The sequence below is a fragment of the Centruroides vittatus genome, unplaced genomic scaffold, assembly GCF_030686945.1.
Source record: "Centruroides vittatus isolate TY-2023 unplaced genomic scaffold, ASM3068694v2 contig_958, whole genome shotgun sequence".
NCBI classification, from domain to species: domain Eukaryota; kingdom Metazoa; phylum Arthropoda; class Arachnida; order Scorpiones; family Buthidae; genus Centruroides; species Centruroides vittatus.
In genome coordinates this window covers 223,586-237,696 of record NW_027122637.1, presented here as the reverse complement: position 1 = coordinate 237,696, position 14,111 = coordinate 223,586, and the positions used below count along the sequence as shown (strand labels likewise).

At 32.4% G+C, this 14,111-nt stretch overlaps 1 protein-coding gene across 3 annotated transcripts in view; it reads left to right on the top strand.

Moving 5' to 3' along the window:
- Positions 1 to 7,357, top strand: part of LOC136985335 (myelin regulatory factor) — a 28,521-nt gene extending 21,164 nt beyond the window's left edge. For all 3 annotated transcript variants that reach the window (XM_067282597.1, XM_067282595.1, XM_067282596.1), the window contains exons 17-22: positions 50 to 259; positions 326 to 568; positions 632 to 794; positions 1,021 to 1,126; positions 5,336 to 5,428; positions 5,660 to 7,357. In XM_067282597.1, the coding sequence (XP_067138698.1) occupies positions 50 to 259; positions 326 to 568; positions 632 to 794; positions 1,021 to 1,126; positions 5,336 to 5,428; positions 5,660 to 5,740 (896 nt within the window). In that variant the 3' untranslated portion in view covers positions 5,741 to 7,357. The remainder of the gene's footprint in view (positions 1 to 49; positions 260 to 325; positions 569 to 631; positions 795 to 1,020; positions 1,127 to 5,335; positions 5,429 to 5,659) is intronic.
- The last annotated feature ends 6,754 nt before the right edge of the window (positions 7,358 to 14,111 follow it).

Here is a 14,111-nt window from a genome sequence, read left to right as displayed (position 1 = left end):
ATAGGAGATTACATACGTATTTAACTTATCGGAATAATTGCAAATACAGAAACGAACAAGCCACGGAACATCTTGGCAGACGGCTTCACGCAACAACCGACGATAGCGGTTTCTAGAGGTTCCACTCATAAACCCCTGCCAAAGACGATCGGTATTCCGCCTCGATGTATCGATTCTTCGTCGTGCGCGGTTACGTGTTGCAGTAATACACACGACGAATCTCGAGAGGAAATCAAAAGTTATCCCGTCGACACGAGAGGTAAAACAATTACGATAAGTTATTCCGTATATTGGAAATTCGTAATCTTACACCCAACAATTACAGACAACGGCCGGACGACGTCACAAAGAGGAACGAATAATACAAACACGGACTTAAAAACACGCAAAACGAATGACACGACGGACGAAAAAGAAAGCGACGATTATTCTTCGACCTTTATGGAAATCGTCGACGATAACAACGCCGCCAGCGAGAGTCAAACGGCGGAGTCTGTGAGAAGAGGGGGGCAAACGGAACTAGTCCACACCGCGAAGAGGAGAGAGGTGGAAACGAAATCCGAGAAAGGTAGATCTAAATCTTCTGTCGTTATTTTATTAGTAAGAGACGTAATCGACATGTACATTTCAGATTTATCGGAAACGGTGGAATCACTTCGTCTTTTGCAACTAAACGTAACTTTAGATGACAATTTCTGTCTGCAGACTACGAAAGGAAATAAACCCAGTCGCTATTCGTGTCGGATTTTTCTCTCGAAATACATGAATTTGGAAAACGTCACCTTACAATTTCGGTAGGTTATTTTATTTAAAGTTCGGAAACTAAATATGCATCAAGAATTTTCGTCTTTTCTAACATATTATTATTAAAATTTATAATTTCTATACCTCATGAATCGACGACAAAGAATATGTTCCGAAATTTAGAATTTAATTTATATGAACGCTTTAATACATCAATGAAATTAATATTTACGTCAGAATCCTTTTAGGCATTTTCCTTTTTCTGGTTATTTTTAGTTTGCGGCAAACGACGACCGTAGCCAAATGTTTAACCGGCGAAGCTCACGTCGATTGCGCCACACCTACCCAAATTCCTTTGGCCAATAGAATTTCTCAAACGGAGGTAAGTTCTTAGGAAATTCCACCGGAGTTAACGACGATTACCATAGAGATTTAAACGTAAAATCGTTCGATAAGTACAGAATATATAAACTATTTGTTGGTATATAGAATTTCGGCAATACTTTATATTACTATTGACATATTATATACAGACAATTATTATTTCTCTAATTAATTTATTTTGTGTGGCGTACGCGAATGATGATAATTTTATCATATATTAATAGCTTTATGTTCCTTGGAACCTAGCATAAAATGACTTTTAAGAACTGATCACATAGAAACACTCCTCTTGATGGAAAAAGTGGATTTTTATTTTCTATATTTTACAAAGGATGTGCATTTCGGGCCTTATGCTCATCTCTTCAGTCCTTATCAAGGCCCGAAATGCATATCCTTTGTAAAATATAGAAAATAAAAATTCACCTTTTCCATCAAGAGGAATGGTCCTGTGTGATAAGTTCTCAATAGCAATTTTATGCTAGGTTCTAAGGAACATACAAACAATTGAGAGAACAGCAAACAATAAAGTATTAATTTTTACTTACAAATTAACATACGTAAAACTGTTGTGATGTATTTTTCGACCTTATGAAACTTCGCATTTACCATGGATAAAGTTTCGGATCTGGGAATTATTTTCGTTAGTAAGAAGACAGACAATTTTATTCGCAAAGTTTGGCTGTTGGCGGTGGTAGACCCATTCTTTGCAGAAACTGTCCAATTATCATCTCACATCCGAAATTTTTCTACTTTCGTGTTTCGGCCGGGACTACGCCAAACAAATCGTGTTAGTATAATTCTTAAATCGTTAGTGGTAAGTAGGGATTGCGATACCGGTATTATAATGGCACTAATACCGGTTTTCGGCATTTTGCTAATTTAGAAAAAAAAAAAAAAACTGAATAATATTTAAATTCTTTAAAACTTAAAGGACAAGAATTTAATAATTATACAAACGTTATATTCGGTGTCAAAATATTTTGAAATACCTTGTAATAATTATGGAGAACACCAAGACAATCTTTTTGTAATAAGCCCATGTTCTCAAATAAGACGTTTTGTCAGTAGAGTGAATTATTTGAATTTACAGCAGGTATTCAAAATGGCGACCATGTACTGTACTTCAAAACAGAGATTGCATCGTCGGTTCATGGATTCACTGACCTTACGGAATATTCCGGGAATAATTTGCACACGTGCGTAAGCGGCCCTGATTCTTGCCAAAAGATATTCTTGACGGCTACTTGGATACCTCTCTTGATACAAGCATGGAGCTTCCTCATCCATTATCGTTTTCTTCACCGTAAACAAGATGCATCTCTGCCAGTTCTTCACAAGAAAAATTATTGTTCGTTTTGAAGAAAAATTTCGAATACGTAAATGAGTAACAAAAGAAATTTGAAGGTATTGAGGTTGCCATTAGATAGTATAAACCACTACTTGTTTGAAAATTTTTAACCTTCATCAGGATAAAGGAATTTATCCTGATGAAGGTATTAATGTTATTTTTTTATTATCACAACATAACAAGAAAAGCAAGGGGGGAAATGCTCGTATTTTCATTGGCCGCCAGTGTGCTGTGGTCCTAAATTAAAACTTTAATTTGCTCTATTGCCAAAACGGCTCATTTTCATACATGGATTTATTAATGAAAAGTGATTGTTTTTGGTGTCCTCTATAACTCCCGGAAGTTTGTATGTTTTTGGAACACCCTAATATGATTAATTTTATTTCAAAAAATACTGTAAATTTTTTGCATTCTCAGTTCTGTGTTGCTTACATACTGTACCAGAATTCGCGAACTTTCCCACATGGCTATTGGCCAGTCCGTGCACTTTTCTTGCCGAGGCAATAATTAACAAATTATAAAAAACGCACCCTTCAAACGATAACGTAATATTTAAAATTTAACTTTTATTGTTCAACTCGCAAACTTTAGCCTATAAAATATCTGTGAAAGTTTAAATCATATACCGTGTCAGGCGGGTGACGCGAAATGTATTCGAGATGTGCTCTGATGGGAAAACTAACCCTCGAATGGTCAGAGGTGAAATTTGGCTTTTGTCTTATATTTGGTTACTGCTTATGACGTAAAACCGAGACTTTCCTCTCCCGAAAATGTCACGTATCGAATTAGTTCGGCTTACGGAGGAACCTCTCGGTACAGGTCTCGACCGTCCGACGAGGGTTTAAATTCTACGCGAGACGATCGAGATCACCAAAATGGGCGAATGTCTCGTTTTCTAGCTTATCGTCTCATTCTAAGACCTTGTTACGAAATGCCTCGTATTTAGCCCTCGTTTTCTTTTGCAATAAAAAGTCAAATGAAATTATGGAGGACGGGGAGCATTTGTACCGTTTAATGGAGTCATGATAAAGGACATCTTTGGCCAAACGTCATTCGGTTAGATCTGATACGGGCTTGCTAAGCTTCCCAAATTACTCTGCAGTCCCCAGAGAAACTACGGAGAGGTGAAGAAAGCTAACTGGAACCGCAATTTATTACTGTACTTGATTTATGTACCGATATCGTTTCTATTTACTTTCGTGCCTGGAATATTTGGAGGATTTTGCAACTTGCAATGAAATTAAATGAAAGTAACTTCATTTTTTACAGAAAGTTTTGCTGAAAATTTTTACTCTTCAAAGGACCTCGTAGGACCTACATTTCGCGTTTGCCTTCCGCCCCTTAAGCACTCCTACCAGTTTGATAATATGGTGTCAATCATATTCATGGAGTGAAGCCACAATTTTATGCTAACTATAGTTCGTTTCGCCAATCGGCCGGGCTGAAAATGTGCGCAGTAGCAGAGACAAGTCTATTTACTTAGTAATTGGAACAAACCGTTTGACGAATATTTGACAAGATCACCACGCGTTACCAAAAACGGGCTCTCAAACTTTTAAAACTTCAAGACCTCCAACCGAATACCAGGCATCTCCCTGTAAAGATCTGTATTGATATTTCACTATTCTATCCTTGATTGTATTTATTTGTTTTGTATACGGCAACGCGACAAACGGGCGATCTGCCGAGGGGTATGCCTTCCGGGAGGACTTTCTATAAGAAACTGATCCCTACTTAGGTGTTACAAATGTGAAGAAAACCAGGAACACTACACGTGCCAATCTGTTGACCAAGCGCGAACCCATTACCAGTGTTTGGTGATTCCATTCGGCTACCGGTTGGTTTCGAGGGATAGTCTTCCCATCGTAGCACATCTCGGATGTGTCATGCGATTTACGCCAGACCCAGTATAAAATATGGTAAAGTACAGTACATGTATAAAGTATACTGTATTTACGGTTGTAAAAAATCGAATTTGAAGAAAATCGAAAAACAAATGTACCTAATTCGGTTTGGCATTTTTCATAAGAGAGAAAAGATACCAAATTTAAAATTACAGGAGAATAGACTAGCAGTAAGCATATTTATTTACATAAAGTATATAATGTCAACTTGCGTAAAAGAGGGTCAGAATCAGAAATAAGTGAACCGAAAACAAGTATCTTTAAAATCGAGTGACAAATTATTTTTCTCCCAAAAGCGAGGATATTTTTTTGCTCCTTAATGTCGGCTCTCGGTATATTTTCTAAAGATCTGCGCTACTCTCTATGATTCGAATACTGGTATAGACGAAATCCTTCGATACTGCAAATCCCTATTTGTAATGCGGCGATCTTTTATTTTTCGACCGCGCGGCACCTAATTTAAAATAAAGAATTTGAAAAATGTTTGCTTCTTGACTTTTAAAATTAAAAAAAAAAAAAAAAAAATTGTAAATCTGATTTTTACGTGTTGATTTTATAAATCATGGTAACGCATGTTTTATTTTATCATTTTATGGGCGGCCAATCACTCATTCTATGGCGCAAATTATGAAACTTTTAATACGGTGTTTCCTCGAATTACATAGAAAAAATGAAATATAAATGTGTCCTATTTAGGGCCGTAGAAGAGAAAAATTGCGGTATATTATGTTAAAATGTCTTCTAAATCAATGTTCTATAAATGTAAACATAATTTATCATAAAGACCTTTTATTTATATTGAACTTTAAAGCATCTTCCATAATTCATATTAATAGAATAAAACTGGTAAGAATTATCGTAAGGAAAAGAAACTTCAAAACTAAACGTAGAGCTATTATAAAAGTTCAAAACATTTTTGTTAATAAGATTATAATCCACTTATTTTAATTAACAGGAACAAAATCCTACTTGGAGCTTACCGATAGGTCTTTATTTCAAAAGTTCTTACGTATTTAGGGTTCTCTCCTACGACGTCAATAACCAAATGGTAAGATTACAATTTAAGTTACATGATTATGACATAAAGATTGATATTTTTCATTTCTTGTCAAATTAATATCATAAATCATTCGTACGAATAACGAGTGTGTAGAAATTTTACATTATATATAGAATAGCACAATCAATTAATCATTTAAAACGTTAAACTAAGTAAATTTATTATAAAGAAAAATATATAATTAATAATTGTATTTATCATTTTACTTACACCTTCTAGCCGTGCTCCTTGCCCGTAGAAGATATGGGTCACACCTTTATCGAATATCACTTGATCTTTCATCGAGTGTGCGATAAGTGATTTTCATTCGGGAAAAGCCGATAATCGACTCGCACACACACAAAGAAAAGCGACTGTCTGCTTGCCAACCAAAGAAATAATAAAAAAGATGGTACAAAATTCTTGTGACGTGTAAAATTCAAGGATGTGGGTGAAATTTCTATCGAATATTAAACTCGCATTATTTCGAGTGGACCTTTTTACGCAGTCGAGCCGTAGAATTGGAGAAGACGTGCCGACGAGAGTGACGCTTTCTCATCTAGAAGAAAGTTCCATTTGATGACGATTCCTGTATTTACTCACCTTTTAAAAACTTCTCTTTTAAATGAAAATTGGACGAATCATTTATCTTTTCTAATCCTGTCCAATACGAACAATCGAACCAAAGTCACATTCCTTAGGACATAAAAGTACTTAAAGACTCTTGAGAGAAAGAGAGGAAAATATTTCTCTGGTTTTGTGTTCGTACGATTTGTACTTCATTCTAGATGTAAAGAGAACACTAATATATATATATATATATATACATACAAATGCACATTATATACATACACGTAGATAGTCTACATACTTAGTTATATATATATATATAAATATATGTATACAAAACACGCACGAAGAAATATAAAATTTGAGTATATTGGTTTCTTCTATGTTCCTCAAAAGTCAAAAGAGAAAAAATATTGTTATCGTCGATGTAAATTAAAGAAGAATTGTTATTTGTGTCGTGATCGTTCAGATACATTATACGAATTCATTTTTAAATTTGTTAGTGTTACACATAATAATCGATATCAATTTCTTCAGTTTTTAATAATTCGATTTATTGAAATATACCCGTATATAGACTACGTTCAAATTGTATTTACAAATGTAAAGTTTTTATATAATATAATAATACTCCGTCCAAATACAGCAGAGTAAAAATTACGAGCAGTTATAAAATTATAAGAACAAATGGTACGAATTTTGGGAACAAAACAAAATGTGCAATGTACCAATTTTTATCATTATTATTATTATTTTTTGTTCCTTTAATGTGCAATATATCGCCGATTGTGATAAAAGAGAGTTATATTAAAGCTTTATTCTGCTAACTTATAATTTTGCTTCACTAAATTGGATATTTCCATCGACCGAAAAACAAACGACTTTTTTTTAAATTAATAGGAATGTAATGAATAAGATCCCTACTAATTTTGCAATCTAATTTAATTTAAAGGAACAAAAATTGCTTTAAATAATCCTTGTTTATATTCACTTCTTGTTTAATTAACACCGAGTAGCGCTCGTATTGGCGAAATCTAATAGCTAATAGCTAATTGGTAGTAAATGTTAGCATATATAAAATGTTATTAGAGGTAAAAAGCTATTTTTCTGTGCTTTTGATTATTATAGCTAAAGCATTTTTATAAATATATGTACATAAAAATTAAAAAAGAAATCGAAAGCTCAAAAGTATATGTATTTTTGTGTCTCTTAGTCATTACAGATTGTTTCTGTTTATATTCTTAATAAAAAAAAAATTATAATTAAGTTCTAAGATGTCTCGGTATGAGACAGACGAACACGAGTGCATTTCAAAAGTTTTTTGTGCAATTTTACATTTTAAATAACAAATAAAAAGAATTTCATGGATCTTGCCGATTTCATTTCTTTCTTCCTAATATTACGTCTCTTAAATTATTAGTAATAAATTTTCGATATCCAGTCGCGAACTAATTGCACGTAACGCGAATTAAAATTCTTACAAGGAGAGGGCCATACGTTCGGGTCTCCTATTTGAACAAAACTTAACGAGCACGTAGTCATAAACACAAACAGCTCCCTGTCCAAATAATAGGACCCATTTCTCAACCGTTTCCGAAAAATGGGCCTCTGAAAATTAAATGTTTAGCATATGTTTTTGGAAGTTTCATTTCTCCTTGTAACGATGATAGCCGAGTGAATAAGACAATAGAGCTTAATTTTCAGATACGGTGGTATTGTTATTGAAGTGTAACAAAAGAACCGTGTAAAGACGGTAACATTGTCCATAACATTAACAATTAAAAGAAAAACTATTGTTAATAAGACACTGCGACTATGCTACTCTATTTTCATACAGTATCAGACTTTGTCTTTTTTGTCTATCCGCAGTAACGTTTGAAGCTTGTAACTTAGTATTTAATCAGGAGCGAAAATATCTGAAAATAAATATGGAGAAATAAGAATTTTATTTAACCACATACAAGAGTTAAATCTACAGAAACTTCGTTTTCGCTAAACAGGAAACGACGTCACTTTTTTAAAGTCACTTCAGTCACTTTACAATAGCTTCACTTCCTCGAGTCACGAGCACGGATTTGAAGAGCCTTACCCTTCAACGAGACGGATACATCATCTCTAAAAACATCTCTTATTTTGAAAAATTCGGCCCGTGGTAAGATACCGAAATTATCATACGAAGGAGTCATTTATTCTTATATTAAAAGCTACGATTTCTGTGCGCCTGGTAAATCAATCGATTCTTTCAATTAATGTCCACGGTATTCGATACAGTGTGGCTAACACAAATATCGATTATTAAGTAGCCTACGTGTAAAATGAAATCGTGAGTAGTGAAGTGAAGCGTACGTAATTATGAAACGCATTTCTATTTCTTTTATACGCGAAGAAAACATTACTATTTCGTTATTAATGTTATTATTTTTCGTAAATTATTATAGTTGAGATATTTTCATTAAATCTTTCTTATTTCTCTTTCCCGGTTTTTCTTCATAATTAATTAACGACTGTTCGATCGATTATGAAAATATACGAAAGTTTACTTATTATACCACCCTTATACGATATAAGAAAGAATAGATGCAGCGAATTACTCTGTTATTAGTATAGTTATACTTCGCATCTACAGGAAAAATAAAACAATAATTTTTAACTATTTCTAGTTTAAAATATATTTTGTTTGGTTAATCGTTGTTAAAATTAAAAAAATCAAATTTTTGCAATGGAAAAAAGAAAAATAAATTTATATGCCTACATTACGTAAAATCATTCGGTGGTGTTCTTAAAAACAGAAGACAATAGTATAAGCATTTTCAATGCTGGTGCACTTGTATGCATCGATCGATTTCCAATTTACGATTCCAATCAAGTTACATTCTATGTAAATTCTCACACACAATTCTGTATTACATTAATGAGTATATCCGTTATAAAAGAGAGATAAATTTACAGTATGGAATTGACAGTATAATACACTTATATTTCTAAGTTACTTTTTTACTTATTTTTTTACCGTCTAGCACGATTATTAAATATCATTGTAATATTTAATATTTTTCAAATTATTTCTATAATTAGCCTTTGAGAATATCATGACGACCCGGTGATATCCTTTTCTAATCTAGTGCATTACATTCCTTTAAGATATGGAACATTGAAAAGCTAGTGCATGTACGACCCAATAACAATTCTCTATTGTAATTTTAATATAATTATTATTTATAAAAATTGAATATTTATTCGAACGAATTCATTTTTATGTATGGAAACACTGAAAATATATTGAAAAATTACATTTTTAATTTACATGTGACAAAATTGATAAAACCCAATAAAACCCCGATTAAAATACATAAAGTACAACAAAACAAAATACAAGTAAAAAGTATTAAATATAAAATTATAAAGAAAATAAAAAATTAAGAATTGTATAATATTCGTTTACAGGCCTATTTGAAGTAAATGTTCGGAACTACCTATATTTTGTGAAATGCGGTAAAAAAAAAAAATATCATCTAAAAACAGTGTATAGATGCTTGAAAAATTACGAGTAATACGTAATGGAACTCTTAAACTAAGTTAATTATGTATCTGTTATGGTATCTACGGTATTTCGATCAATTGGTATACCAACAATTGATCAGAATATTTTATACGATCATTAAATAAGGGAAGTTCCAATCTGGACCTAGCAATATTAGGATGACTGGTAAAAGGTAGGTTATAGAATTTAAGGTGAGATATATTTTATTAAGTTCTTTTATGATTTTGTCCAAAAGAGAGGAAGCAGCGATCGACCAGATCGCTATAGAATAATCAATAAGGGACTGAAAATTAGCGAAGAAAATGGAACGCAAAACAATTTTAGAAGATATGGGGTGGAAAAATTTCCACAGGATTCCATCTCGAATGACAAGAAATTTATTTAACTATTTAGTTTAATAAGTTTAAACTTATTTGATTCCTTTGTTTACCAATATTACGAATTCATTCATCTCTATTACTCATTAATCTGAAGTAAAACTTTTTTCTATTTTATCCGAAAAGATTATTGACTTCAGGACGTAAGCTATTGCATATCCGGACACATTCTTCTCCATATACAAGTAATTTTTCTGCCAAGATTTTCTAAATCATATAAGTATTTCAAAGCCAAATTGGATTTGCATAGTACAATGAGTTGTTAATCAGAGAATTAAATATTTTCGTATGACTTGTTTGTTATTTTCGGTGAAATATACAAGTTAATTAGGTTGGTTATTGTTAACATGGTTTTATCTATCGTTTTCTTTCACGTTGTTTCAACTAAATGTAACCCCCGAGTACGTAATTTTGTCTAGGCTACTAGAGTTACAGTATTAGATTGTTTCTAATGTACAAGTTATTTTCTTGAACTTTACAATTATTATGGAAAATTATTTTAGTCTTTTTAAGGATTACTTTTTAAGAATATTGTTTCAAGATAAAGAAACATCTTAGCCTATACCAAAGTGTTGTCTTTGGTGTAATCATCATCATAAACAATCGTAGTTTTATCCACAACTAAAATATCTTCTGAATTCGTAAAAATTGTATTTAAAAAATGAACAAATAATGCAATATCGGATATCCTTAGGAAATACTTATTAAAAAGAATTTAAGATACCCAACATTATTGTAACAAGATAATTTTTAACTTAAATAGTATTTAATCGATTGCAGGAAAAATCCTCCAGTTGATTTACTAGATTTGAAACAGAGTCGAATGCTTTTTCAAAATCTATGAAAATAGCGTATAATTTTTTATTTCTCAATTGAAATTCTAATATTGTACGCAACGAGAAAATTACCCGTTCTTAACAAAAGCAAAATGAGATCGAAATTTAAATTATTTTTCAAGGTCTACTATTGAAATCTTCCTGCCGATATAGCGGTAAAATATTCCTCATTACTGACGGTAATTTTGTGATGTATTTATCTCCTTTCTATTACTACTTCACAATAGCTTTATAGTATTTCAACATTCTGGGAAACACGAAAAAAAAAAAAAAAATAAATAAAAAATAATAATAATAAAATCGGTCGAATGTTCTAGTTAAAGAGTCTCTAAACAGGAGCAAATTTTAAAAATTTAGTTGAAATGAAAGTCTTTTGCGGAGAGAAGAAGCTAGGTGCGTGCTAACTTTCATTAATTCCACTCCTTTGTGAACCTTCCTCTAAAACGGACATTCATTTTATTCCTAAATTAGTTATTAACTCTTCGCCAGTAACATTTGTAAATCTATTGACATACGATACGTATTCTTTGAAGTCAATTAATGTCTTCTTAGATTTTGATTTATGATGAAATTTGATATTGAAATTGTTTTGGATTTTTCAAGGTCGACAACCGAGTTTTGGAGCGAAAGTATCTTCGCCTTAATTAAGAATACGTCTTTTGTATTTTCAAGTAGCTATACAATGTTTACAGGCCTATATTTTCTTTAGTTTCAATAATTTTTTTCATTTGCTAACAAAAACTGCCGAAATGCTTTGTTTTTTTAATAAATAAATTGCTGTCGTTATTTTAAAATTACATATTTCTTTTGGATTATAATTCCCGATATAAATTAATGACGTTTGAATTTATTGATGCATTGTCGAAGACTGCTAATTGCTCACTTATTCTTAGTTTTTAAATTCGACAAAATTATTTGGTATTTCGACTCGCTGACTTCGAATTGGCTCATAGGCTATAACCAATAAGATAGGAAAATGGTCCGATATATCATCGTCGTCGATAACTTCGAACTGTACACAACGGCAAAAATTTTCTGTACAGTCAAATCAACAATTGATTTGATTGTATTAGTTAAACATGTAAACTCTGCGGGATAGTCAGATTCTATCCGCTCATTTAGAGCGTATAATTGATGTTCACGCAGCAAATCCAGTAATTGGAGACCCAATTTATTGCAACCATCCTTCACGAAAGATGATTGTTCTAAATTAAATAATTTGGTCTGCAGTATTTAATGCCTAAATGATCATAAAAATTCTTTAAAAAAGAACGTTAGGTGACTCCATTCTAGTAGTGTTTAAATTCTGCCGCGTATAATTTATTTTGATCCTGTAAAATTTTAAGGCTGGACAAACTTGTTAATAATAAAACATTTTTTGATATTTGTATCAAACAAAAAAATTCCGTGTTCCCGATTCGATAAAAAATCTCCACGTCGGTCAAGGTTTTTTCTATAAAGCTTCATTTCGCTCTTCTACTTTCATCTTTCTCCAAATTCCTTAGTCGAATCTGCCGAAATTTGCACACCATTTAAGACTGTCGATCGTTTTATTCAAACATTTAAACGCGTGTAAAATGCCGAGGTAGATTCGTTGTTTTTAAAGAATTAAAAGTGATTTTAGTTATTTGGGAATTCGTATTCGTTATTTGAAATAATTTTGTACCGTACGAATAATCATTTCCATCGTTTTTTCGTAATTAAATTGAATTATTTTGATTAAAACCGTTTATTCTTCAGTTGTTCTTTTTCTATTAAACGTGTTTTTTTCTTCTTTTTTAAAAATATATTTAGACGGCAGATGTATAGGAATTTCCCGACACTATTGGATCCTATCGTAGAGGCGTTTGCAGTCTGTTCTATACGCGGCCGAGTATATTTATTTAAAAAATTACCGATGGTGTTCTAATAACTTGTAATTGTGTTTAACGGTTCTATTGTTGTAATATTCCCATTTTGATTTCTTCGGTTTTTCTAGGATCGCATTCGTGAGACAATCTGATGTCTCTAAGTACACATTATCAGAAAACTGAATGTAAAAAAAAATCCTAGATTTCATTTGTTATAAAAAGTTTCGATAGATAAGATTTTACATTTTGAAACAGGGCTGTGGAGTCAAAGTCGGGAAAAATGAACCAAATTCGACTTTTGTTTTTTAAATGTGGAACATTAATCTCCTATTTTGCATTATAGATGCAAAATGCAAGAACTTATTTTGCGATGATCCCCTACAACTACATTTCAAAATAATGGAATATTCCTTTTTCAATTGATATTGTGAGATAAGCAGAGGATCAGGGGGAAAACCTCGCTGACCACTTACGCTGCACGGGTTCGTAAAACCCGACCTCGTTGTCGTTGGATGGCTATGAGGGCAAAAGTGAGTGGTGAAGTGCGTCAGTACGTCGACAGGCGTCCTAGCGTGACAGGAGACAGGTTTGACAAATAACAATAAAGGTTTATTAACTAACAAAAGCGATCATACAATAAAATACACATAAAATAAAGGTATACAGATAAGTACTGCTAAAATGCGGATAAAATATCCCTATCGCTAATCGCGCTCTAACCAATAAATTCTAGTGGGAGAGAGTTTACAAAGTCGATATACCTTGATAGGTGATCCGATGACTGTATGCGACGACCTCCTGGACTATGGAAGCTGGAATCAGTCTTATGTCCGGGACTGGAGACACTGGATTCAGACCTTCCTGGATGATCGCCCTCTTTCCAGAGTCGATCAGGTTTTTATACAATCGGTGTTGGCATTGAGCCAGTCTATTATTCAATGTTCGATGACTAATGGGCTGACTCGGGATGACTGGGACTTTTGTTCTCTTTTTGATCTGATCCCGATGCCTTGGATTTTTGGTTTCTCTTTCTGATCGGATCGGATCTTTCTGCGGGCTCACAATATCAAGGTGTTTATGTTAAAAATATTTATTATATTGTTTCGTATTTGTAACATTATTAAAGTATTACATTCTATCATGTTTCATCTTTACTTCTTCCAAAAATCAGCTTATTACTGTGTATAGTTCTTTTACACTTCTTTTACTTTCTTACCTGCTGTTTCAAAATAATGAATTATTATTCGTAGTAACAAATAAAAAACCCATCAAAATAATATTTCAAGTTATGAAAATTAGTTTAAACTTATTTATAGATAATATTTCCTTACAGTTACAAAATGTCCGCCAAACATGACTTGTGTAATGATATTAATTAAGCAACATATAATTGGGATAAAAAAAAGCAGGAAAACAGAAAATGAAATAGCCAGAACGTTTCAGATTAGTCAGGGAGCTGTTTCTAAAGTAATAAAACTCTGTGAAAATGATAATTTGATAAGTAAAAGGCGAAACTAT